The sequence below is a fragment of the Cololabis saira genome, chromosome 20 (genome assembly GCF_033807715.1).
Source record: "Cololabis saira isolate AMF1-May2022 chromosome 20, fColSai1.1, whole genome shotgun sequence".
NCBI classification, from domain to species: domain Eukaryota; kingdom Metazoa; phylum Chordata; class Actinopteri; order Beloniformes; family Belonidae; genus Cololabis; species Cololabis saira.
In genome coordinates this window covers 18130435-18154675 of record NC_084606.1, presented here as the reverse complement: position 1 = coordinate 18154675, position 24241 = coordinate 18130435, and the positions used below count along the sequence as shown (strand labels likewise).

Sequence of the window (24241 nt, the reverse complement as noted above, 5' to 3'; positions counted from 1 at the left end):
TGATCTTTGCAATCTGAGGTTTCTGAAAGTTTTTGAAGTATGTCAAAGACCAACAATAGAAGATTTACCTGCATTGCGTTGGGATTTACTTGAGGAGCGGTTACAGCACTTATGGTTTCCTGTAACGCAGAATCCTTCAGTGCTGCGAATATTATTAACATAATGTAAACTTGTTCTTCCAAAAGCTTAAACAAGTCTGTGGCTGTGTAGTTCAGGAGTGCAAATAAAACGAGTGATATGAAAAATGAGAGGCATTGATACAAATAAGACAGAGCGTCTCATACTGGTACCTGTGGATTCTTAAAGAACACAAGAAGGATGCCCAAGCTGGCTGGGATGATGGTTTACATACAGTACAGACTAGGGATGGGCGGTATGGACTAAAAAATGTATCACGATTATTTCTGGCATTTATCCCGATAACGATAAAAATGACGATAAAAAAAATACCAATTCAACTCCACCTTTGTAACTATAAACCTATCTCGCTCTCAGATCCGCCATGTTTGTCATCAACGGGAATTTATCTTTCTTTCTTTCTTTCTTTCTTTCTTTCTTTCTTTCTTTCTTTCTTTCTTTCTTTCTTCCTTCTTTTTTCCCCTTCCTTCCTTCTTTCCTCCTGCTCTCTCCTTCCTTCTTCCCTTCCTCTTTTCTCCCTTCCTTCCTTCTTTCCTTGTTTTCTCCCTTCCTTCTCCCCTTTCCTTCCTTCCTTCCTTCCTTCCTTCCTTCCTTCCTTCCTTCCTTCCTTCCTTCCTTACTTACTTCCTTCCTTTCTTCCTTCTTTTTCCCCTTCCTTCCTTCTTTCCTCCTGCTCTCTCCTTCCTTCTTCCCTTCCTCTTTTCTCCCTTCCTTCCTTCTTTGTTTTCTCCCTTCCTTCCTTCTTTGTTTTCTCCCTTCCTTCCTTCCTTCCTTCCTTCCTTCCTTCCTTCCTTCCTTCCTTCCTTCCTTCCTTCCTTCCTTCCTTCCTTCCTTCCTTCCTTCCTTCCTTCCTTCCTTCCTTCCTTCCTTCCTTCCTTCCTTCCTTCCTTCCAAAAATCAGCTTTACACAAAAACATCATCAACGGGAATTTATCGTTTTTACCGCGACATGACAAATTCTTATCGTGAGGATTTTTTTGACGGTTTATCGTGAACGGTAAAATATCACCCATTCCTAGTACAGACCAAAACTTTGGACACACCTTCTCATTCAAACAAATGGGGAAGTGTGTCCAAACTGTTGGTCTGTACTCTATATGTTATGGTGATTTTTATTCAGTTTCTTACACTTGTGCCATGTGATTCTTTTCCCATCAATGACAAAGGAAGTGTGGAGCACAAATATTTCAAATGAACCTACAACTTGGTGTAAGTTGTGATGCCAGACCTGTATCGTGACCTCACTGAATTTCTTTACAGAAAGATATTGTTTCTTATAATTCATAAACAAGAGACGGATCCGTATCTAAGCTGAGATCCCTTTTGAAGAGATTGTGATTAAAAAAATAATAAAACATTCTGGTTTTCTGGTTTGGGTGATGCATGTTAGGGCTGGGCGATATGGACCAAAAGTCATATCTCGATATTTTCTAGCTAAATGGCGATACTCAATATATATCTCGATATTTTTTCTGTGCCTTAATTGGGGTTTCCCCCAAAGCATTATAGCATAGCATCTCTGTTAGCATCTCTGTTAGCATCTCTGTTAGCATCTCTGTAAGCTTCATTTTTTTCTGAGGCAAACCCTTAAAAAAACAGTCAGTTTTAATACAGAGCCTCGTGCCAAATGTCACACAGGTTCCTTTATTAACAGAGGTCTGCACAATATCAAAATGTATAAAACAAATGAAATAAAAATAAACTGCCTGCATATATAGAATAAAAATGCTTCTTGAATAAAATAAAACAAATATCCCTTTCCTGCATAACAATTAAATTAAAATACACTGTGCAATTAATACAATGTAGACAGTAACAGGCAGACTTTTCCACTGAGGTTGACAGTTGTGCAAATAACAAAACATTTGTGCAAATCTCAAATAAAACATTCAAGTCAATTTGTCACAAAATAAGCTATATCAAAATCATTAAAAAAAAAAAATGTAAAAAAAAAAATATATATATATTTTTTTAAAATCGATATAAACGATATTGTCTCGTACCATATCGTGTTTGAAAATATATCGATATATATTAAAATCTCGATATATCGCCCAGCCCTAATGCATGTTGATCAGTGATTTACTTCAGCCACATTAAACCGTAATCCTTTCACACAGAACACTGCAAGGTAGAGCAAGTACACCCACAACGGGGCAATAACGTCACCGTCTGGAACTCTGTCGGCCAGGATTATTGATCGACTTTTTTCACATCACTGTGAGAGGGAAAATGAGCAGGAGTTTCACAAGTGCACCAAAGAGTGTACGAGTACGGGCTAAATCTGGAAGGCAGGGTCATTTAAGCGCAGTTTCTTAGGGAAGTACGCTCCTCCATAAAAGACACTAGACCATGCTGCTCCTGACAATGCTCAGAGATCAACTACTTTGTGTTGATGGTGCATCCGGGTTTCACAAAATTCACATACAGGTGCTAATTTGGTTGTTTAAAAAAAAAAAAAAAAAAAAAAGGTTGTCTGAAGAGCGGTGGTCTCATCCTAAACAACTACTTTGTCAGAACCTGAAAATGAAGGCAAGGCAAGTTTATTTGTATAGCACAATTCAACACAAGGTAATTCAAAGTGCTTTACATCAACATTAAAAGCAGCAAGACACAATTAAACAGTACATAACAAATAAAATGATAAGAAAAGAGGTAAGAAGAGTAGAGTACAGCAGGTAAGTATTCAATTTGAGAGTACGCTTCAGTAAACAGTAATGTTTGAAAAGTTGAAGTCACAGCAGTCTTTAATGGCATAAGGTAGAGTATTTCCAGCGGTGGATTAAGTGATGCAAGTGTCAAGGCTGCTGCCTGCTGTGCACGCCTGTGGCGGCAGTATTATGATCTGGGGTTGTTCAGTTGTTCAGGTCGAGATTCAACAGTATCAGATGCCCCAAAAACTGAGATCAGGCGACTACCTCGATATTCTGAATCACCAGGTTTTTCTACCAAAAGATTTATTTATTTCTCTGAAATATGCCCCTGATGTCCAAGGATGCCAGGATTTGTGGAGCTCAAATTTGTGAATAAGTGTCTCAGGAAGCATGAGACATTTTCACGTAAGGATTTTCCCTGACAGACTCTAGACCCGGACCCCGCTCCAACTCTCCCTTCATCAGTCCAAGACTGATTTATTTTTTTAGGGCCAAACACGTAGTAAATTCCTTTGTTCAGCTGACGTTAAGTTGTTATGAAAGTGTGGACGTTTATCTTCAGTGCTTTTTGATTTCATCGCGGCTCCACATACAGCCCATAATGCTTCCAGGAAACAAGTCTGTGGATTTACAATTCACCTTGTTGTTAACGGAAAAGAGCTCACTTTAATTTAGCTGTTTTATGCTCATAGGAAGGTGAGATCTCTTTAATGTTTGTCTGTTTTTGACAGTAGATGAAGTAAATAGCAAAATATAGCTGATTACAATCGCACACACACACACACACACACACACACACACACGCTCTAATGCAGTCTTGGAGACCTAGCAGTAACAAATGCTGCATTGTGCTACAGAGGCTAAACTGGACTTCACCCTTCCTGCCATCGACCTCTGGTATGGGCCCAGTCTCACTGTACTGATTACCTGGTATGTGAAAAGAATGTCTGTGTGTGTGTGTGTGTGTGTGTGTCTGGTCCAGGGTAGTACCCTTCATGATTGCATGTGTGTGTGTTTAAGCAGAAAATATATGCGTTAGAGTGTTTTACCATCCTGAAATCCATCATCAGGGATGATGGACTACAAGCATGCTGGTGCGCACACACACACACACACACACACACACACACACACACACACACACACACACACACACACACACACACACACACACAGGAGAGGCCCATAAAGCAAACAAATAGATCCTAATCAGGCGAACACAGGGGGCTGAGGGGAGGAGGTGAGGTTGTTTAGGCTTTCCAGCATAGTTAACCCTTCACCTTAAGGAGAAGACTGGGAATGTTAGGAATCCACTCACTTGCATGTGCACAACATGGACGCACTTTCCTGGAATCTGCAGGAGATATGTCACCAGGAAAATCTTTGAAGTCCAGCGAGGGCCTCACGGTATTAAATGTCTGCCGTCGGGTTGTTGGTTAAACTTTAACAGCGTTAATGTCGGACACTCGCACCTCTTTGATGGCGGCTCCCCAAGTTTGAACTCCATTGAGGAATTGTGACACTACAAGCTTCTCGCATTTACCTTTAATCAGCTGCAGCTAATAAACATTAAATCCAGCAGTTCGTCACGCTGCATAACTATTGTTTTAGTCGGTTAAGGGTGAAGGGTCAGCCAGTGGTGCTTTAGCCTAGCATTTCTCTCGGACCACAGCGCCTTCAGACACAAATCTCCCTCTTTTTTATCTCTATTTCTTTGCTTGTTTGCTACACGTAGAGAAAATGTGAACATCCAAGCAGTGCACGACTGCTTTTCTGCAGTTACAGATCTGTTTGTTGATTTCGTGACTGCGTCATCATTTACATAAATGCAACATCGGTATTACATCTAGTAACAACATAGTAAACCATCTACTGTAAAAGAATTCCCGTGTCTTCAGCCGTGTCCGCCTTAAAGTCAATCAGATAGACCACCTTAACAGCATTTTAGATGCTTCAACTGTCTGTTTGTAAGGGTGTTTACTATGAACTCTTTAAAAAAAACAAGAGTAAGTCAATAAGGATGTATAAAAATGCTCCAATCTCTTTTGTCAAATCAGTGTTTTTAATATCTGCTTAAAAGATTGTTTCATGTTTCTTTGTGTAGATTTTTTATCTTCAACTATTTTTTATTGATTTTCCATTAAACATTTATATTTGTCACAACTTAGTTTCACTATCAATGTGTACATAAGCAAAGAATGGCTGCAATATTCAAATACTTACAATTATGAGAGAAACAAAACCATACAGTAAATACAGAAAAAGTCAATCCCCTCATCCCAAAAAAATAATAGTTAGATAAAATTAATAAAAATTCAAATGAGTATATTAGTAAAGAAACGGGCAGAAACTGAAAGAGGAAAGAATATAAAAAGGAGTCGTAACAAAGTAAGTACGTGACTAATAATAATACATAAAGAGAGTGAAAGGGGGAAAAAAAAGAAGGGAGATCCACCACTGCCAATCATAGCCTCACATCAATTTTGGTATTTTAATCATCCACATTCAATGGTATTTGTAGAGTCTCATAATATTCAAAAAAGCGGGTCCAAATCTTTCTACATTTTTGCAGGGAACCTTATATCTGGTTTTCTCTAGTTTCAAGAAGTGCATAGTATCTCTAATCCATTGTGTAGATTTTCTCGTTTGACGTGTAGGCTTAAACCAAACACACAACTGATGCAGGAATTTAATATTTTATATTAATAATGTAATAATTTTTAAGTGCACGAAGCAGGCAACACAACACCAGCAGGTCTTGGGATGACTGTGTTAGAGTCGTGCAAAAAAAGCACAACAAAGTGACGATGATCGACACTGAAAACAATCAAACTCACTGATGCATATGTAAAGGAAAGACGACTGGTCTGACCCCCCGGAAGAAACAGCCAAAAACCTTTTATTTAACTTGATTTGAGTTGCAGTTTCTGTTGCTGCAACCGCAGAATGTTCGTAGTGACCACTAGGAATGGGTGATATTTTACCGTTCGCGATATACCGTCAAAAAAATTCCCCACGGTAAGAATTTGTCATCTCGCGGTAAAAACGATAAATTCCCGTTGATGATGTTTTTGTGTAACAAACATGGCGTAAGGCGGATCTGAGAGCGAGGAGCTCGTTGTTAAACGAGGCTCCAGCTCCGTTATCTGGAACTGGTTTGGATTTAAAAAGAGAGACGAGGAGCAAACATCATCTATTATGTGCAGAGTCTGCAAAAAAACAGAAGGAAATGGTTGTTACATTTTGATATAACGTTTGACTATTACGAAAAAAAATTGCAATAGTATCTAATTTGTGGCATGTTCCAACCACAGGTTAATTTGCACATTTTATTTATATTAGAAGACGTCATCACTGATAAGGTTTTATTATCAGTAAACTTTTATTTTTTTGTCCTGTTTCTTTATTTATCAGGTTGTATTTTTTTCTACTTTGTGATTTTATAAGCTAAGAAAACTTTGAGGAAAATAGTACTTTTGCTGTTTGTACTGTTATCCCACTATTTAAGCCATACAGTTTGAATAAATGTTGAATCTGTTCTTACATTTCAAACTTGTCTCATTTGAGTTGAATCGGTATTTTTTTTATCGTCATTTTTATCGTTATCGGGATAAATGCCAGAAATTATCGTGCTACATTTTTTAGTCCATACCGCCCATCCCTAGTGACCACGCTGGTTTCTCATCGATGCCTCAAGCTGTTGTCATCAGGTTTGGCCCTGGGACAGGATGAAGATGTCCTCATCTGGTGAATCACATTTTCATTACCATCATGTGGAAAGCTGTTTACAGGTTGATCGGGGGATTTAAAGTTATGTTTCGGTGTTCCTTGAAAAGGTAGCACTCGTGAGCTTCGCAGGTCCGCCAGAGTCCACCCTTCGGTGGGTCCAAGCTGTTTTGGTTGCTTAAGGATGTAAACAAGGTTTGGCCGGTAGTTGTAATGAAAAAAAACCCCTTGAAGGTCCAAACACTTGATGGGGAAGTTGATATTTCAGTACTTTAGGAGGGGTTTAAAGTAAATAAGTCCTCCAAATGCACTTTGCCTGGTTTGTCTTTCTAAATTCCTCACTAAGAGGAAGGTTTCACTAAATCAAGCTACTAAATTAATATCCTGCTGGTGCGGATTTCGAGGTTGAGACTGCCACATAAAGTTTGAATTAATTGCTTATCAGAGCAACAGTCCAAGTCATTCTTCTTCAATTATATTCCTGTTAGAGACGTGTTCGTGTGTTTAAAAGAGCTCCAGTTTATCTCTTAGGTGACAAAATTGACGAGTTCATCCATCACAACCAACTACTTTGGTTTGTAATTATCCTGAACTCTTGCATCCTCCTGGAGACCTCCCATCTCCTCTGGCATTCACCGCCGAGAGTTAAAAAATCCCCCCCGTCTGTCCAAATGTCTTTGCTTTCTTGACTCTTTCGTTCTCCTCTTGTCCCTTACAAACAACCGTGCATGCTAATACACACACACTCTCACACACACACACACACACACACACAGAGAGGAAGTACCTCTGCATTTTTCCCTTCTGTCAAACAATAACAGCATGGAACTCTGGGTATTATTTTAGCGGCCATCCACTACTTTATCTGCCCCGCACAACACTTCCTCCCCGACTGACTCACACATCCTGCTGGAGCAAGGGGGGGGAGTGAGAGGCAGGCGAGGAATAAGATGAGGGAGAGAGACCCGGAGAGGAGAGGATCGGAGAGGCAAGGGAGGGAGGGAGGGAGGGAGGGAGGGAGGGAGGCAGCGAAACGGAGAGCGCAGGAGGGAGACATAGACATGTTTTGTCTCCCAGTGAGAGGAGGAAAAGAGGAGGAAGAGAGGAAAAGGAGGGAGAGGGGATGTGAGGATCATCGGTTTTCCCCTCCTGGTCAGAACCTGCCACCTACTTCACTCCTTCACGTGGACGGCGGCTCTCAGACCTCCTCGGCTCGGACCGGCTGTCTTATCAGATGTTTACGAGCAGGAGAATCTTCTCAGAAGAGCCGTGAAGGTTAATGATCGAGGGCTTCCTACGGAGACGCTCCGCTGTTTGAACTTGAACTCCGACTATCAGCTGAACTGGGATCAGTCTAGCGTACGCTTCACCTTGTGGAGTTCGGTAAGTTGTAAAACCTCCAAACTCCACCTATAGAGAGTTTCAGAGTCTTAAATTCAGGCATAATTTGGAGTAAACATCTTTAGTGATCCGTTTCTTTATAAACAAACTAACTTTAAGCTTAATCTTTAAAATCATTGCCATCCTGTTGGGATTCTTCCTAATTGTCTCGTGAGTTGCAGCATTTTATCTTCTTATCCGTGACACAGCATACAGTCCATATCCGTCTGTCAGCTTTATTGAGACCGTGTGTGTGTGTGTGTGTGTGTGTGTGTGAGACTCAGATTATGCACCGTGACCTTTGCGGTATCAGTCAGCTGTTGCTGTTTCTGACCATTAAGTGGGACATTCCAGCAGAATCTTGCATAGATGTCCATTCAGAGCAGTCGCAGATCATTTTATCTGCTTCAACATCTTTGCTCATGTTATTTTTTTTTTTTACCTTAAACGTCATTAACTGCTTCCACACTTAAAGATGTTCAAAAGCCACACCACATTCTGAATAGACTTTTCTAAACAGGAGCTCGCCATGTGTCCTAAACTTTTATCGAGTTGATCTCAGCATCGCTGTTCCCGTGTCCAGGACACGGTCTAATCCATGCCATGCGTCATGTGAGTCCGCTCTACTTGCTCTTTCTAGCGGCAACAGGTTGCCAAGTAGGTTACAGTGTCAGAGTTTTGTGGATTATGTTGTTGTGAACGTTTATAGTGAGTAAATAAGAGCAGGTCCCTGAAATGGAGCCTCATGGATCCTCGGCGTGCCTGGCTGCAAAAAAAAATGCTTTTAAAGTTTTTTGTTCTCGAGGTCTGTACATTTTCAGCAGATTTTACGCCTCAAGTAAGTGTGCCTTGTTTTGGTTTGTCGGATGCTTATCTGCACTTGAGGTTGAACCCAAGCTGTCCAGCATCGGTCTCATCCCAGCCTCTCTGTTGAGCGCTCAGAGGGGTTTTAACGTCTACATCTAAACTTCAGGATAAGATCCCTGTAAACTTTCTTTTAAAGGCATCTACAAACTTTATTTATCTTTTTTAAGAGAGACGAATTGATGTTCAAGTACAAATTTGTATCTATAATTAAAGTTGTTTTGGCAGTATTTCATTGGCTGTTTTTTTTTTTTTTTCTTCTAATGTCGCCAAGATCTGTTGATCCCAAATGTTGATGTTTTTAAAACTTCTCTTATCTCATCGTTGACGTCTATTGCAAATCACAAGTACCGGAACGGCTAAATTCATCTCTCGAGCTTTTCCCACACATTCCTCTGTAAGTTGACGAATAAAAAGCAGCAGAATATCAGACCAGATAGAAAACCCACCCAGCTGATATTTTCCATCTGGTATATCATCTTAGATTTTCTCTCATTTAGAAGTTTAATTTTTTGACGGTAAATCCTTCAAACATGATCGCCGACTCCTCCTCGGGCGTCTCTGCATTGTGCAAAAGCGATTATGAGTCAACTTTTTTGATTACTGACAAAATATTTTGTGCTTTTCCTTTCTTTATCAGACAGTCAATGTCCGTCCTCATGTCCCCTTGTTTGTTTTTGGTCTCTACAGTGGTCGTTGCCTCCGAGTTAAACAAGGAGAGACTGGAGGTGGCGGTGAAGAGGGGGTCTGCTCATGTTTGTTGTGTGTTGGATAATGGTATTTTGTCTGGTTGGGTTTGGCTAGTTCCCACACATATTTAGCCACAGACGAACACACACACACGCGCGCTTTACATAAACTTTCTCAGGGGATAATTCAAGACGTTGTCAGCGTCGTCGGACAATCGGTGGGGTTAACATAGAAATGCCTCTTAAGGAGCCAGAACCAGGAAGCTACGGTGTTTATTTTGGAAACGGGTCTCCTGCTCCTGCTTTATCATAAACAATAATACTCAGAAATGGTCTTTTCCTTTCCCTCGCGGTGCCAGGATCCGCATTCTTCTCCCAAAATTGTCCCTCTAAATGTTTTTCTGATAGACCCAGAATAGTGTCGTCTTACATTTGTTTTTGTACAGAAGAGCTCACTGGTCCTCGGTAGAGCCGTTTCTGGGAAATAAACTCCCGGCTAGCCGCTTCCTATTTCTGTTTCATTTCAGAGACACTTTCTAGTCTTTGGGTTCACTTCCAGGTCATGGGTCAAATCAGAAACGGGGTTTGAGGAGAGAAGAGGCAAGTTTTCAGTCATTAAAGATGTTTCCGACACGTCTGTGAATCTTTAGATATCACACAAACACATTCAGCTCAGAGTCTGGAAGTCACAATTAGATTCGGATTTGAAATGAGATTGGAATATTTATTTCAGAATCCATCCGACTCAACTTGAAACAAGAGTTTAAAGACATGTGTTGGAAAGGTTTACTTAAATAGAAGTTACATAAACTGAATCTCAGGCACCATTTCTGTCCCAGAATCATTAATGTCCATTCTTTAATCACATCAGAAGTCCATTCACATGCATGTTTTTGCAGTTGGCCTCAAGCTCCATCATCTGACCGTATGCTATCATACCGAAAGAACATTTCATAAAAACAAATTTGCTGAAATGTTGCAGGGTCTGCCATAGATTTAGCTTAAACTTCCAGCTGTTATTGATCAGTGAAAGTCAACTTGATCTCTGCCATTGTATCTTTGCACACCTGAGGTGTAGAGTACTCCAAAATGTGGTGAATAAAAGCTTCTGTTGTCAACTACAGTAGATAAAGATAATGTGGGTTTTATGTTTTCTTTTCTTTTCCTACAGGGAATTTTTTACAAGTTTGCTGTAGCAGTTTGCAGCCTGCAATTTGCACGCTCAGCAGCTGGACTTTTAAGTTGGTATTGGCACGTTCCAGGCATTTTTGGGTCTTATTTGAGTATTATGCAGCTCCTTGTTTCCCAGAACACGGTGGAATCCAAACACTTGCCCTCATCAGATGGGGTTGATTGTATTCCCTTCAAAAGTTCTCAGCTCCATTTTCATCGAACTATCAACTTTCAAAGTCAAAGCAAACGGTAGCGCCAAATGGCTTCCATCCTGGAGCTTCCTCGATGTCAAAACAAAGCAGTTGCAGCAGCCTGAACGCCAGGCACTTCTGCCAAACCAGGAAACAAGTTTTAAATAAACATTTTTATTTCATTTCTGTTTTGATATCTAAATCTCAGGAAATTTCTTTTCCTAAAAAGAAAAAGTTCAATAGTCACAACAGAGTCTCAGAGAAGCAGTAGAGATGCCAGGAAAAGGTCTCGGTCCAGGAAAAAAATGAAACCACGCTCAGTACCCAGAACACACCAACGTAAATAAGGTGCAATCAAGAAGATATGAGTTTAAGGTAAATATGTAGTAAACAACACATTTTAAGTGCTCATAAGTACCAATCAAGAAAGGTTTAAGTGGGTCTCTCGTCAAATGAGATCTATCCCAGCCATCTTTAGACAGTTCACCCTCGCGGTGAGTGCTATCATGATAATTCCATCAGTTTCTGATAGTGATGCACCGAAATGAAAATTTGTGGCCGAAACCGAAACCGAAAATAATAATAAACACTTGGCCGAATACCGAATAATACCGAACATGGTTCTTCGCAGTTTTTCATTTATTTTGCCAATTTTTTCACCATTGCATAAATCAAATAAATTTGATTTAGGCATGCTTTTAAAAGAAAAATATATTTTACAAAATTACAAGGTAGAAAACATTTGTTGAACATAAAAAACTGAACATGTTTTAATTTTCCAGCATTTCTTAAATATTCCAGCAGACATTATACCAGCAAAGAACAATAACTTAAAATAAATAAATTAGCAAAATAAATTTTGTGGCCATCTTTGAGCTTACGTTAGGCTTAACTTACTGAACATTGTAACATAGGCCTTAAAACAATAAAAATGCATTAAAGCGCTCAGGGTTTTTTTTATCATTTCAAATGATAAATCAAACTTGTAGTGCTGAAAGACTTTGCAGATGTGCCCCCTCTAGATATTTGAGCAGAACATTCATTGCAAACAGCCATTCTTGTATTATTCTTTGCCACTCTATAATACTTCCACACTGCTGACATGTTTGCACCGCACCACTTCACTCCACGCTCTTCCACGTTTGATTTCCTCATCTAAACCTGTAATAGATTGATTTATGTTGTTTTGGTTCCACCTCCTGGTGAATGTTAGGTAAAATTCTTATGTGGTTAGTTTTTGGTTGGCCAACGGTTTATGTGGTGCGCAACAGTTACGGAGCGGCCAGTCTATTTATATTACAACGCCGTTATTAATTGTCCGGTTTTTTTCCCACTTATTCCACCGAACACCGAAAGTGTTTTTTTGCCATTTTTGGCCGAACAATTTCGGTTACCGAACAATCGGTGCATCACTAGTTTCTGATCTGAAAAGTTGTGTAATCTGTGTTGGTAATCTCACTCAAGTTTTATCATAGAGCCAACAGATGGGACTCCATGTCTCCCACACAATGGTTTATTAAAGTCCAAGTAAAGTCTCGAGTCTGTTGAAACGAACTCACAAACATCAAGTTTCAGGTGTCATGAGTCTCAACAGAGAAGGTCCAAGATGAGTCTCAGGTCTCAAGCCTCGTGATCCCACTAGAGTACAATAAAGACAAGTTCATGGTCCGTTCAGACTCCCACTTCTGTTGCTGCCCCTTAGATTCAGAACCGTTCACAAGTCTGAAGTCTGAATGAGTAAAAGTCCAAATTAGTTCCGGTTTGAATCCATGTTTCAAGTGATTTACCAGGTCAAAGGTCACCAAATGGTTGATATTGTTTCCTTCAAGTTCCTGATTGCTCCGATTTCCTTGGCATTTCTCTGTTTGTGTTTTATCGTAGACTGAGATCAGGCCGCTCCGCCGCAGAAGCCTGCACCGCTTGGAAGTTCACCAAGTCCAAACTCGATACTGCAATGTTTGGGCCTCCGGGTCCTTTTGTGAACTTGGTGTCTCGCGGCCGCCAGATTTATAGCGAAACCTCACATTTTTAACGTACAACGGATCCAAGCTCAACTCTCGAGTCAGCAGATATGCTCGTTTCCACTTTCTGTTGAAGTTCCCCCGATCGAAAGCAGTTTTCCCGACAGTATTCTGGACTAAATGCTGTGATGACTGACAAAGGTTCACTCAGATCTCAAGAATGTTACATTTAATATCCGTCCGCTCCGATTTTGTAGCCGTTTTTCAACTTCTTTCTGCTCTTTGTTTTTCCATCTCACATTCACACTCTTGTCTGCGGGGGGTTCGGTTGAGTCTGGCTGATGTGTGAGATCGGAAGTCTGTTTTAGGAGAATTGCTGGATGTCTTGGGACGCGCTGGAATGCCTGGCTGCAGATCAGCCTGAGAACTCACTGAACATGTTAGATGGGTTTTTAATGGCAGTGCAGCCGAGGTTCAAAGGAAGTGGTCTTTATTGCAGGATTTGGGTTGGAAAGGTGCTGCCGCCGCAGAGCCGTGTTTCATGCGAGCCCTCGTGTTCCTGGAGTACTTAGCAGCTGCGGTTTGCGAGTGAGGATGCTGTTATAGTCATCTTAGAGCAGAACGGGTCGTGATTGGGCGAGAGAAGCCGCCGATCAGCTGTCAGGGGAGAGGGAACGCTGAGGTGAAATGTGCTGAGTCATGTTTAAAGCCCAAACATCTAAACGCAGGCCTTGAGTGTGTTTGCTGCGTGTTACAGGTCTTTTCCTCTCGTCCACGCAGGCGCAGCGTCCCCGTCCTCCGGCCTCACTCCTGGCACCTGGAAAAGCTATCGGGGCAGCCCCTCCCTCCCACGCCCCCTCCTCCATCCCCCCCGCCACCCTGCCTCCCCCCTGCAGACTCCCCTCCACTCCCCCCTCCTCCTCCTCCTCCTCCTCCTCCCCCTCCGCCTCCATCTGCCATGCAGCTCCACCCCGGCCCTTACACACTACCGTGGCACACCACCGACAGGTGAGACAACAGTAACTGCACCGCTGGCAAACAGTCACTTATTGCTTCATCTAACTCATTTAGTCGTTTGTTTTTTATTTTGTTATTTTTTCTGTACAGTAAAAAGGTTTAAAAGGCAAATAAATCTTTAAAATGATGCTTTTTCTCTCTGTCTATCTCTTTCTCTCTCTCTCTTTATTTATCTGTCTTTATATATCAATAATTACGGAAGAGTATTAGTGCCAGGCAGGAGAAAAATACAAATATTTTAGAGGAGGAACATTTTTATTATGCACTTTGAGAAAAAAGTCAAAAAGTTGAAATGTCGAGATTAATGTTGAAGTACAATTTCGAGAAAAAAGTCGAAATGTCGTGAAAAAAGTCAAAATTCTTTTTGAATAAAGTTGAAATGTTGAGAAAAGAGTCGAAATACAATTTCGAGAAAAAAGTCGAAATGTCAAAAAAAGTCGAAATACAATTTAGAGAAAAAAGTCGAAATGTCGAGAAAAAAGTCAAATTTTTGTGAATAAAGTTGAAATGTTGAGAAAAAAGGCGAAATTTCGGCTTTATTCTTGAAATTGTATTTCAACATTAATCCCGACATTTCGACTTTTTTCTCGACATTTCGACTTTTTTCCCGAAGTGCACAATAAAAAAAATCTTCCCCTCACAAATATTTTTTCTCCTGCATGGCCCTAATACTCTTCCGTACAATAATATTGATATATAAAGACAGATAAATAAAGAGAGAGAGAGAAAGAGATAGACAGAAAAAAAATGTATCTATATAAAAATAATTATTTTATATATTGATTCAATATATAAAATAATTATTTTTATATAGATAATTTTTTTTTAATTTTAGTTTTTTTTTAATTATTTGACATTTACCTGAGGTTCTAATGAAATATCTGTCACATGTTATACTAAAAATACCACAGAGATACGTTGCAACAGTTCCATTTTTGGTCGGAGTTGACCCAAACACTCAGATATCCACATATTTGTTTGTTAGGTTGACAAATGGTCAACTGCAAAATTCAGAGTTGTCACTCACCAGTGGCCTTGAACATCCCCTGCACCAATGCTTCGGTTTACTGTGATGTTTTATCCTTATTCACCGTCATACAAGATGATTTTCATTCAGCAAACTCGTTGTGCGTTCTCCAATCGGACTCATTAATGACTCCGATGCTCTTTTTGGGTGTCTGCACCTATTCAGTGTTGCATATGTGCAGTCCTCTCGCTTCGGTCAATCGTATTTCCTTTATTTCCTGCAAAATGCCCCTTTTCATGGTTTTTTTTTTTTTTCATTCTGTAATTTTCGTTGGAACAAGCAGACTTGATTGTCTTAAATTCATTATCTTCCTCACATTCTTGACCTTATCACGTCCTTTAGTGCAGCAGGACCTGGTTTACTTTCTCCGAGGTATCCTGTCTTAAAAGAAATGCAATTTCTTAAATATGAAAAGTGGCACAAATGTCATGTCAGATCTGTCAACTCCATGTGTTTGAGCCTCTGTGTTGCAGCATTGCGCTGACGTGAAAACCAGACAGATATGGAGTCAGCCGGTGTCTCAGATACAGCAGTGAATAGTGTACTGACAAAGTCCAGACAGTTTTAATGGCTTTAAGTGAATCACGAACAAACTATAAATACATCTGGCCAAATATGTCCATTTTTGAGAAGCGGCTCATTTGTTGCGTAACTGTTTTATTAAAGGGAGTGTGTCATGCTGATGGTTTTAGTCCCACTCCGAGATCCCGTGACTTCATGGGATTTTAGCTGTAAGTCAATGGCTGGGATTTTTTTTTTCTTTCTTTTTTTGCCCTCAATTGGGAACAATGACCAGGAAACTGATGACATCACTGTTTTAATGTCAGCACTGCCCACGCAGGGAGCACACTGATCTATTCCTGGCTCCTATTCAAACATTGCAAAGCGATAACCTGCTAGTTTGCTCTGGTGACGAGGCGGAGAAAAGATGTCAAATGTTTACACGTCGTGGACAAAAGCCTCAAAACGCCCCTCGTGTCGGAGAATAAAGCTGCCTCTGTGTTCCCAGTTGTCTTCCAAGTTTATTATTTCCTCTTGACAGTTTAATCCGTTTTAGTCGAAGGTTAGTCTGGGTAATCCACATGAATGCAGTAGCACAATAGGGGGAAAAAAAATTGCCATTAAGTCAGGAGGTCATGAATCATTAACTAACATATTGGTTAATTTCATGGCTAGTTCCTGCTGTCGGCCTTATTTATGGCTCCGAGTCACTAAAACTAATTTCATGAATGATTTTTACTAATTGTTTGGCCTATACTTCCCCAAGCCTTCCAAGTTAACTGGGAATTACTTGTGGTTTTTGCTGACATTTACATTTATTTGCTTATTTGACCTATTGACACTCGCCATTTCAGCATCAAATGTAATAATGGTTGTACCGTATTTGGGATTGTAACACAATAAAGATGAAACAGTTAAACCGCCTCGCCGGGCCGAACAAAAAGAGTGAATACACAAGTCTGCGGACGCAGGCGGCTTTGTGCTACTGTATGATCTCACCGAGCGAAACTGTCATTCTTTCAAGAAAAAAGAGGAAGTCCCCGCCGGCTGTATATTGATTTATAATAAAAATAGCCGCTCTGTCCTTGTTTGTCAGCTTGGTGGTATGTTGGAGGTTTCTGCTGTTCTCCTTTTGATAGGAATCAGTGATATAATGTACCACTATTAGATTTAATTGTCCCACGAGGATTAGATAGCAGCGTGTGTGTGTGTGTGTGTGTGTCTTATTCCCACAGTTTTTCCTGCCTGATCTCATTGTACACACACACACACACACACATATACACACACACAATCTGATGAGGAGGCAGCTCCCGCATAACTCCGGACAATGGCATGTGACTCCCAGAACATGTGGACAAAGAGAGGAAGACATTCAGTAAACGGTGTTTGTGTGAAGGAGAGGGACATTTTGTACAGTTTCAGTGTGTTTGCGATCACTTCTACGCCTTGAGACCGTGCGTTCGCGTCAGCGTCGGCTCACGGTGGACGGGTTCAAAGAGACGGGCAGAAGCTTCCCCCCCCGTTTCCCAGTTCTCAGCCAGTAAAAACAGGTGGATGCGTGCCCGTATGACACACTGAGAAGAGAGCCGCTCATCTCACATGGGCGGCGTGTCTGCGTCAACCCTCACATGTTCCAGATCGCTGTCTGATTGGGCAGGAGTGACTGCCATTTCCTGTCCGGCTTCTGTCTCATTTCCTCTCTCTTCCAGCCAGGTCAAGTCTATTCAGAAGTCTCTCCATCATCATCCATCGCTGACTTTCTCCAAACACCAGTTTCTCGTGTAGAAAACGACGCACCACTCCGCCTAGGGCTGTTCGATTTTGCCCAAAAATAAAATCTCGATTTTTTTCTCTCAAAATCCGATTTTCGATTACGATTACGATTATTTTGTGAATTGACAAAAGGCAAAGAAATTATTTCAAATATGCTGTTTTTTTATTGAACATTTGCCCCATTGGGCTTTAAGTGCAAACTTTGCTCTTATTAAACCAAAAATGAATGAATAAAGTGCAAAACTCTGTAAAATAAGTTGAAAAAAAGTTTTAAAAAATATAAAAAAATATAAAGTTTTATCTCTGAAAAAAAAAATCAGCAAATCAGCACTTGCAAACATACAGTAAGTTATATTTTTATATTTTTTTTATATTTTTAATTAAATAAAACAAGACATTTTCTAATTAAACTAAACTGGGTCTTTGCATGCTAAATAATAATGCAACCCATGAAGGAGGTAGAGGTGTGTAATGGGGCACTTGTCGCAGGTATTGAGAGGTATTTCCATCAATCATTAATATGTGTGCAGACAAGGTAAAAAAAAAAAAAATTAAAAAAAAAAAGGTGAAAAATCGATTTTACGATTTTCATGTTTTAACATCGTTCTAATTACATAATCGCGATTACGATTTAAAATCGATTAATCGAACAGCCCTAACTCCGCCATATATTGTTTTGAACCAGCTATGTCTTGTTCTTAAGCATTTTTACACGATTGATGTAAATATTTCGGTTGTCCGTCGCTCCTTGGTCATCTTTCTTTTTCGGTGCGGCGCAACTCGCTCGCTCTTGAAACCGTTACGCTCGTGTGTTTTATTACTGAAGACATCCTGTCCTGCCCTCCTCCTCCATCCTCCGTTCGCTCCCAATGACCTGCAGCTTCATGCTGGCTGATTCATACTCGAGTCACTTACAAAAACATTGTGCAAGAGCACGGCATAAAATAGAACGGTTTTGAGAAACGTACACCGACATTAGACAGCTCCACAAGACGTGAGTTAGTTGCAATTGGTGCAAATGAGCAATCAATCAAGTTGTAAAAAGAAAGAGACTTTAGATATAGTGAGCATGATTCTCTGAGGGGTTAAGCGTGCAGGGTGTTCGACAGAGCCGGGCTTTGTGGCAATCACAGATAATTGGGTCTACGATGGCGATCATCAGCTCAGCTTAACCCCGGCTTCCTCCTTCCATCTCCGTGTGTGTTCTCATGTAAAGGGGCTGTAGTACAAGTCCTCCGGCCATTCCTCCCCACAAAATTGGGTTGGATTTGGGTGAAATGAAAAGTGAACAATTAAAAAAAATCAATTAAACTACTATTATCGCTACTAGTGCAATTTAAACAGTACAGGAAAGGGCAGAGTATTAAGTTTATATTCTGTATTTGATATGAATAAGAACACTGTTAGTTAGCTCATATTGCAGATATGCACAGATACATCTTTAACTTTTAACTCTGTTAACAAAAAGGGCGTTCAGCATCTTATAGTCCCTGCTTCTCATAGTAATGTATATCGATTAGCTTCTGTGCCTCATTTATGCCTTATTCCGTATCAGAGATGAGATTCTGTTTGACCTTACAAGCCTTTTCTCAATACCCAGTGATGCTTACATAACACTGACAAAAATAAATGCAAAGTGGCAGTTACCACGCAGCTCAGTTAGGCTGAAGCAGCGGCTAATTTATTACATTTATTATAACCAGATGTAATGAAGAAACCATGCAGAGCTCAGTAGTTTGCGAAAGCCAGCGACCTGTCTTCTGCATAAGCCGGGTCTGTGCCTAGGTTTGTGAGTTTATGCTCCCATCCCAAAAAATAAATGATGCAGCTCTTTTAAACTGAAAGTTGGTCCATTGTTTGACTGAGACACCAAAAATATGCAAAGCGTTGAAGGACCATTCTTCTCTTTTGTTGGAAAAAGAAACCCCACAATGACATGTCTGCAGATTTGGTTGTGGCCTTCATGGGTTGGATTTGTCCCAAACACCAGAACACTGTGCCCCCCCCCCGTCTCCAGTCATTGACACAATTGAACGTACAAATGAACAGCAGGATGAAGAGAGCGAAAACACAGCTTATGCATTACAGATGTTGTTAACCAGATTCCAACGCAAGGGAGAAGTTCACACCGTAGCACCGCATCTGATATTGAGCATGAATGACGTTTATTGTATCGTTGCCTTGCAGAGAATGGGTCCCTCATCTGTTTCTCATCCTCTACTTTTTAATCCATTAAAGGATGCTAGATGTAGCTCCTTTAACTAGGCTCATTGAGACCAACTGTTAACACAAATATGCCCTTAAAAAAAAAAAAAATCCTGTGGCCAGTTTATTCTAAGAACTGGAAAATGTAATCAGACCAATAATGAGCCATGTGGTGTTGACCTGCGTTTGAGCAAGAATACGGTTAAAAATTGGCCAAGTTTCAGCATCCTTAGTTAAATCAGTGCACATGGACCAGTCGCTCCGAATGATTTCCTCTAGCCAGCTAAACTAATAGATAGACAAGGTTGTAACTAAGAACTATACTGAGTTTGTAATATGCATATTTAACGTATTGGTAGGTAGAAAGTAAAGCATGAACAGGTGCATCTGTCAAATGTATATTTTGTAATTACTTGAGCTCTTATTTGGACTCCTTGACAGTAAAATAACTCTTAATTCTCTTATTATTCTGAATACATCTTTGACATGAAGGAGATGAGACAGCGAGAATCCAAAAGCAGGACAGGTGGAAGAAGGATGAGAGGAATTAAAGGTTGATTTTTCTATGTCGACTCCTGACTGTTGGAGTTGATGAGGAGGAAATCCCTCTCCGTCTAAAGAGGCTCGGTTTTAGGGGCTTTAAAAACACATGGGACTGCCGGGGATCTTCGGCTCAGACCTAATGGGAACCAGGTTTCCCAGCTGTGCCGCTGATATTTTATTTCCTATCTGCTGCGTATGTTTCAAATTTGAGGCTGTTCTGTGTCATTTATGAGAACATTTACTACTTTTTTTTTTAACACTTTTCTGAACGAAACAACATCATTTTTGGCAAATATCTATATTAAGTGATATATTGATGGAACTAAGTGCCTTTTTCCTTGTTTTTTTCCACAGTTGTTACTAGGGGTGGGTATTGGGAAGGACCTCACGATACGATACGCATCACGATACTTGAGCCACGATACGATACGCATTGCGATATCCCGATTATGCGATATCCCGATTATTATATTCTACATAGTTCACCGAAAAATGTAAAAATGCATTACACATCTTAAAATCCAAGTTGTATATATGTACATCAGATGATAGTGATGGATCTTAAAATCCGAGTTGCACGTTCATCAGATTATAGTGACAATTCATGGGACAAACTGAGTCAAAACAATGTTTTATGATAACTATACAAGCTAAAGTTACAACTTATTTGTATATGTTTTTCATATTATTTATATCATATGAAATTAACATTAAATTTAGTATGAGGTTGCTTTAATTATGTGGCAAATGATAATAAACACAAGAAATATGTGTACTAAAACCAAGAACAGGCACAGTGATCAGTCAGTATAGATATAAATCCATAAATAAATAAACCTCTGTCCATTATTTTTCATTTTTTAAGGACAGGCAATTGTGTTATATAAAAAATTAATTATAAAATGAAATAAAACGTGAAATAAAACCTGAGCTCAGTGCAGGGCCCTCCCAGGGTTGGTAGAGAGTGGCAATGCCCAAGACTGTCACTTAGGTAGGAGCACTGGGTGATAGAATGGGAAAAAAATCGGGGATAAAAAAAAAAAAAAAATTTTAATCGATATTCAAATTTTGAATATCGATATTGAATTGGCTGGAAAAGTATCGCGATATATTGCCATATCGATATTTTTGCCCACCCCTAACGATAATTGTCTTTTTAAATTGATTGTTTGTCTTTCTGTCTGTCATTTTGCAGTGATTTGTCCATGCAGTGGGCTCAGCTGCCCATATCGTACTCCTCCACTGAGCGAAGCAGCTCCCTGGGCTCCATGGAGAGCCTGGACGCGCCGACGCCCACCGCCCAGCCGTACTCCGACTCCCACAGCTCGCCCGTCGACCCCAGCCTCTTCAACAACAAGCGAGACTCCGCCTACAGCTCCTTCTCCGCCAGCTCCAACACGTCCGACTACGCGGCCGTGCCGCTGAGGCCCGGCGAGGCCTGCTCCATGGATAACCTCCTGCACAGCCTCGGGCCGGGGTGTCGAGGAGGCTACCCCGGTGACGCCTCACATCTAGAGAGGTCGGCCGGCGGCAGCGCGGAGGAGGCACACCTAAAGTCCAGATCACTGACCAGGCCGAGGCCGAGACCAGTCGAGCTGAAGGAGAGGCCCTCGTCCTGCTGCTATGAGCAGGAACAGAGAGGGCGAGACTTTCGGACTTTAAGAAATGGAGAAACTGGAGGGGATAGGAGGATGAACCCCCCTCAGCCTCCAGTCAGGAAGGATAGTTTCAGAGCCACCAGGAGTCGGCCTAATACACCCAACAGACGATGTACTTCTGCCCCGATCGAAAACTCCAGCGTTCCTTATGAGGAGCACAAAAGTCTGAATATGGAATCGGGTCTTCACAACGGCTTTCCAGCTTCAAAGGAAGGAGACCAGACTGGGAACATGAAAATGGATGCAGTTGACACACACTTTAGCCAAAGACAGACCGGAGAATTTCAACATAGCAGATGTGATGGTGGTGGTAAAAAAGACCTGGCAGCCTCCAAAGACCCCGTCACTTCCTCTGGTCGTACCTCTTTATCCTCTGAAACCTCCGTAGTTCCAGAGCAGCCTCATATCCCCCATTCCCAGAGCAAGCACTCGGCGGCGGTGTTGCACCGGCACAGCGCTCCCGAAAAGCTCCTCGCCACGCAGCTTCAGCTATTGCAGTTCGAACGCAACGGCTCTTCTTCGGAGGCTTGCAACCCTTCAGACACTTCCGAACTCTCGTCGTCCCCCTGCAGCAGTCAGTGGTCTCACTCCTCATCGCTGCACCCGGCTACAGAGGACCAGGAAACCTTCCGCGGCAACCCTCCCGCGTCCAACAAATGGGGAGGCAGCCGGTGTTCGACCCCGGGATCCGTGTTCCTGGAAGAGGACGGCGAGGATGCAGATTCAAGTGAAAGGCTGGAAGGGGCGGATGTGAATGGGACGTCCCTCTCGCCGGTCCACCATCACGTGCCGTGGGGTCGCTCCGTCAGCGTTCCAGGTGAACCCACCACATCCTCATCCCAGGAAAGATTGAGCTCCGGTCAGGTAGAAGAGAGCGACTTCCGGCCTCTGAGTGCCGCCGCCAGCATGGATACCTTACTCGAGGAGCAAATGATGGAGGAGAGAAGGATAAGTGGAGGGAAAAAAGAGGAGAGCGAACAGGAGGAATATATGAAAAAGTCAGAATCGTCCAAGAACTATCGACGGAATCGCCGGCGTAGCGAGCGGTTCGCTACCAACCTGCGCAACGAAATTCAGAGGAAGAAGGCTCAGCTTCAGCGGGGTCGTGGCCCGGGAGGCTTGCTCTGCAGCGGAGAAACCGTCCACGAGGAGGAGAGCTCAGACCTCTGCGAAGAAGGGACAGATCCAGACCCGTCAGGCCAGAAAAAGGGTGCAAAAGTTGCATTTGCTTCACCTCCAATTTCTCCCGGTTCCCAGTCCTCGGCGCAATTCAAGCCATCAAACACTTCGAGTGAGTCAAACTGCGAGGTCCAGTTCACAAGCTATGCTCAGAACAATATCCAGTCCGCGTCCGTTCAGATTCTGGACCCAGGGTTACCTGATTTTGGTGTCGGCATACGAGTCGTTGAGGAACCGGCTCCGGCTGGCAAGGCCCGTCGCTGGCGTTGGACCCCTGAGCATAAACTCCAGCCAGAACCAGAAGGAGACCGACGCGGCGGAGTTGTGGGGGAGAAGGTGTTAGGGGTCACGGGGTCACGTCACGGGGTTTGTGCTTTCACTTCCTCGTCCACTTCTCCCTCATCGCCCAGCTACAGTCGCTCTTCTTCAAACTCCCGATTGGACGAGCCGGTCATCCCTCCGTTTGCAGACAGAATGAAGTTTTTCGAGGAGACGTGTCGAGGCACGTCTGCGTCTAGCGTCTCCAACGTGCCGAGTTACAGGCAAAGGAAAGCCGCCCGCCCTCCGGAGCAGCACGCGGGGGAAATCCATCAGCATCCAACCCAGAGGAGGTACTCCTACCAGGGTGCACTTCTGCAGGAGAGTGTCCGGCTTCCCAACGCCACCCAGGCGAGGACGCGGTCTGCGAGCACCGCCAGGGAGAGACAAAACGAGAGGGAGGAGAGCTCAAGGATGAGGGAGAGGCAGCATGAGATGGAAAGACAAGAGAGGGAAGCAGAAGTGGAAGATGCACGGCTGAGGAAGATGCAGCAGGAGAGGGAACAAGAGGAGAGGGTGAGACAGTGGAAGATGGAAAGAGAGAGGGAGCTTGAAAGAGAGAAGGAGATGCAAAGAGCCAGAGAGACGGAGGAAAGAGAAAAGGAACTTGAGCGAGGGAGAGAAAAGGAAAGGGAGGACGACTGTCAGCTCACCTCGTATCCGGAGTGCAACAGCAACTCTGACAACAGTGAAAGAAATCAAGGCTTCCAACACCAGGGCGACTTCCGCAGCTTTGAGGCCGAGTCTCAGACGTACTCTCACATTCAACCCTTCAACCAAGCGCCACGATCGGCCTTTTATCCAGTCAACCCGCCTTTCCAACCCCCAGCCAACCAGCAGCCTCTTCATCGAGAACACCCAGGAAGGTGCTACACACCCACAGAGGTAAGACTCTATTTAATCCTTCCACAAGTCTCTCTTTTCCTATGGAGGATTTTTTGTGCCAAAATTAAATAAATAAATACATCATTAAATACATCATTAATTAATTAAATTGGGAATTAAATATATAATTAATTAATTAAATGTGTCATTAATTAATTAAAATTAGAATGAAATATGTCATTAATTAATTAAAATACAATTCATTTTAAGTAAAAATATATATTTATTGTTTCAGCATTTAATTAATTAATGACACATTTAATTAATGATTTCGTGTTGCGTGTGAATCATGAAATGTAAAACTGCATTTAATTAATTAATGACACATTTAATTAATGATTTTGTGTTGCTGAATC

The 24241-nt window shown here is 41.8% G+C and overlaps 1 protein-coding gene across 3 annotated transcripts in view; it reads left to right on the top strand.

The window, feature by feature from the left end:
• Window positions 1-24241, top strand: part of shroom4 (shroom family member 4) — an 89753-nt gene that overhangs the window by 48526 nt on the left and 16986 nt on the right. For 2 of the 3 annotated variants that reach the window (XM_061710686.1, XM_061710685.1), the window contains exons 3-4: window positions 13557-13784; window positions 21041-23885. In XM_061710686.1, coding sequence (XP_061566670.1) covers window positions 13557-13784; window positions 21041-23885 — 3073 coding nt within the window. Of the gene's footprint in view, window positions 1-7599; window positions 7902-13556; window positions 13785-21040; window positions 23886-24241 lie in introns of those variants that run through there. The other variant, XM_061710687.1, reaches the window with a different exon arrangement.